At 47.9% G+C, this 2,081-nt stretch overlaps 1 protein-coding gene across 1 annotated transcript in view; it reads right to left on the minus strand.

Moving 5' to 3' along the window:
- The window catches only part of Dhx57 (DEAH (Asp-Glu-Ala-Asp/His) box polypeptide 57), a 62,175-nt gene that overhangs the window by 2,928 nt on the left and 57,166 nt on the right, over positions 1-2,081 (minus strand). The window contains exon 22 of the mRNA XM_005390897.2: positions 1,689-1,823. Coding sequence (XP_005390954.1) covers positions 1,689-1,823 — 135 coding nt within the window. The remainder of the gene's footprint in view (positions 1-1,688; positions 1,824-2,081) is intronic.

Genomic DNA, 2,081 nt, shown 5'->3' on the forward strand with positions numbered 1-2,081 from the left:
TTTTTTTGAGGCAAATCTTGCTAGGTAGTTCAGGCTGGCCTTGAGCTCATGGTGATCCTCCTGCCTCAGCCTCCCATGTGCTGGGATTATAGGCATGTGCCACCATGCCTGGCCTGGAAATGATTCTTAATGCAAATCTGAAAATTAACTAGGAGCTCTCTGGGGAATGATAATGTCATTTCAGGCATAGGGAACTGGGCACTGGGCATAGGTCATGGCACTGGGGAACACTGTGGTAGTCTGGTATTGCTGGAACACACAGAATGCCAGAGGAGGGGTTGTGGGGGATGTGGCATGGGAAGGGGCCCGGTGTGAAGGGTCAGGTACGCTCCATCTGTGAACACTTATGCAGGAGACTGACATGGTTGAATGTGTGTTTTGTAGACAATGCTGGCTGCAGTAGTGTAGACAGTAGGGGACAGCACCAGAAGTGAGATCATGGTAGTACTCGGAACAAGGAACAGAGGACTGGGGTTTGATCTGGGGAAGTCGCAGTGGGGGTGAGAAGACCAGGCAAATCTTGATGTCAAAAGATGGAACTGCCTGGACTTGTTGACCAACTGGAACTGAGTAAGAAGCAGGCGTCTATGTGACGTGTTACTTCAGAGTTCCGATTTGGACGGTCTACACTCCAGATAGGGAACAGAGAGGGAGAAACAAATCAGGAGACAATGAGTAGAGTGTGAGGTGACTGCAGCAGGCACGCTCGGGAAAAACCCAGCTTTGGAGAGAAAGATTTGGAGCAGTCTGCGCCAGCAAGCAGCCTGCAGTGGAATCAAGACGCTGTGTCTAGGGCCGGGGATTTAGCTCAGGGGTGCAGTGCCGGCCTGGCAAGCATGAGGTCCTGAGTTTGATTCCTGGTTCCCTGGCCCCCACCCCCAAAAAGATGCTGTGTTTTTATGGGCAAGCGGGTGTAGGTACACCCTAGGAGGGGAGGTCAGCAATGTCAGTCAGCACCTGAGAGGCAAGGATGAGGACCAGGTGAAGTCCTCTGGATGTGACAACTAGGAGGCCACTCCTGACCTGGGTGAGCTGGGGCAGGGCACAGATGCCTCACAGCAGCAGGCTGAAGGAAGAACAAAGCCAAAGCAGAATCAAGAATAGGTCAGTGATGTAATTAGCTCATGACTTCTTTTTTTTTTGTCTTTTTGAGACAGGGTCTTGCTTGCAGTTCAGGCTGGCCTTGAGCTCAAGCTCATGATTTCTTTTATTTTTATTATTTTTTTTACTGGGAATCGAACTCATGACCTTGCACTTGCCAGGCAGGCACTGTGCTGCTGAGCTATATCCCTGGCTCATGACTTCTTTTTTGGAGGTGTTTTTTTTTTTTGGTACTGGGATCGAACTCAGGACCTCACACTTGCCAGGCAGGCACTTGTGCCACTGAGCTCTATCCCTGGCCCTCATGACTTCTTAAATCACCAATGCAAAGAATAATCTTACATCTGAAATCCGACTTGAGCAGTGTTTTGTATCCAGTATAATTTCCTTGAAGTGGAAGTAATCTTTCCAGAAATAGTCCAACTGCCAGGTTGTTTATACTTACACCACCTTCTCTAAGGCATTGGTACTGCTGGGGAACACACCCTCAGACTGTAAGTACTAAAGCAAAGCTTGCCTGATTTAGGGTATGTTTCGCACCCTGGGACCTCTTTTATGTAAACATAAGCACACACCACCGTTCTGACCTGATAGTTCACCGACGAAGGGTGAATGTGTACACAGCCATCATTCTTGGTGACAAACTTCAACTCAACTGACTTTGGTTGCATTCTGACAGCTCCAGTACTGGTCTTCTGAAATTTTCCTTCTGGGGCCTTCACCTGAACAACAAATATTTGTAAAAGTAGATTATAATATATACATATTTCATTATAGGACTTGTCTCATGGCATAAACCAGTCTTGTTTGACGAGGCTTGCTATTTCCTCCTTCTCTCACTTTGTTTTCTTTTGAGGACAATATAAGGATCCCCCCCACCCCCTTTTTTGGTGAAGTACTGAGATGTCGTAGGTGCAGCAGTGCTGGGTGACTATACCAGACAGAAGCCACACGGCAGAGCAACTGTTGATATTCTGGAT

Source organism: Chinchilla lanigera, unplaced genomic scaffold, assembly GCF_000276665.1.
Source record: "Chinchilla lanigera isolate Chin_1 unplaced genomic scaffold, ChiLan1.0 scaffold00040, whole genome shotgun sequence".
In the NCBI taxonomy this organism is placed as follows: Eukaryota; Metazoa; Chordata; class Mammalia; order Rodentia; family Chinchillidae; genus Chinchilla; species Chinchilla lanigera.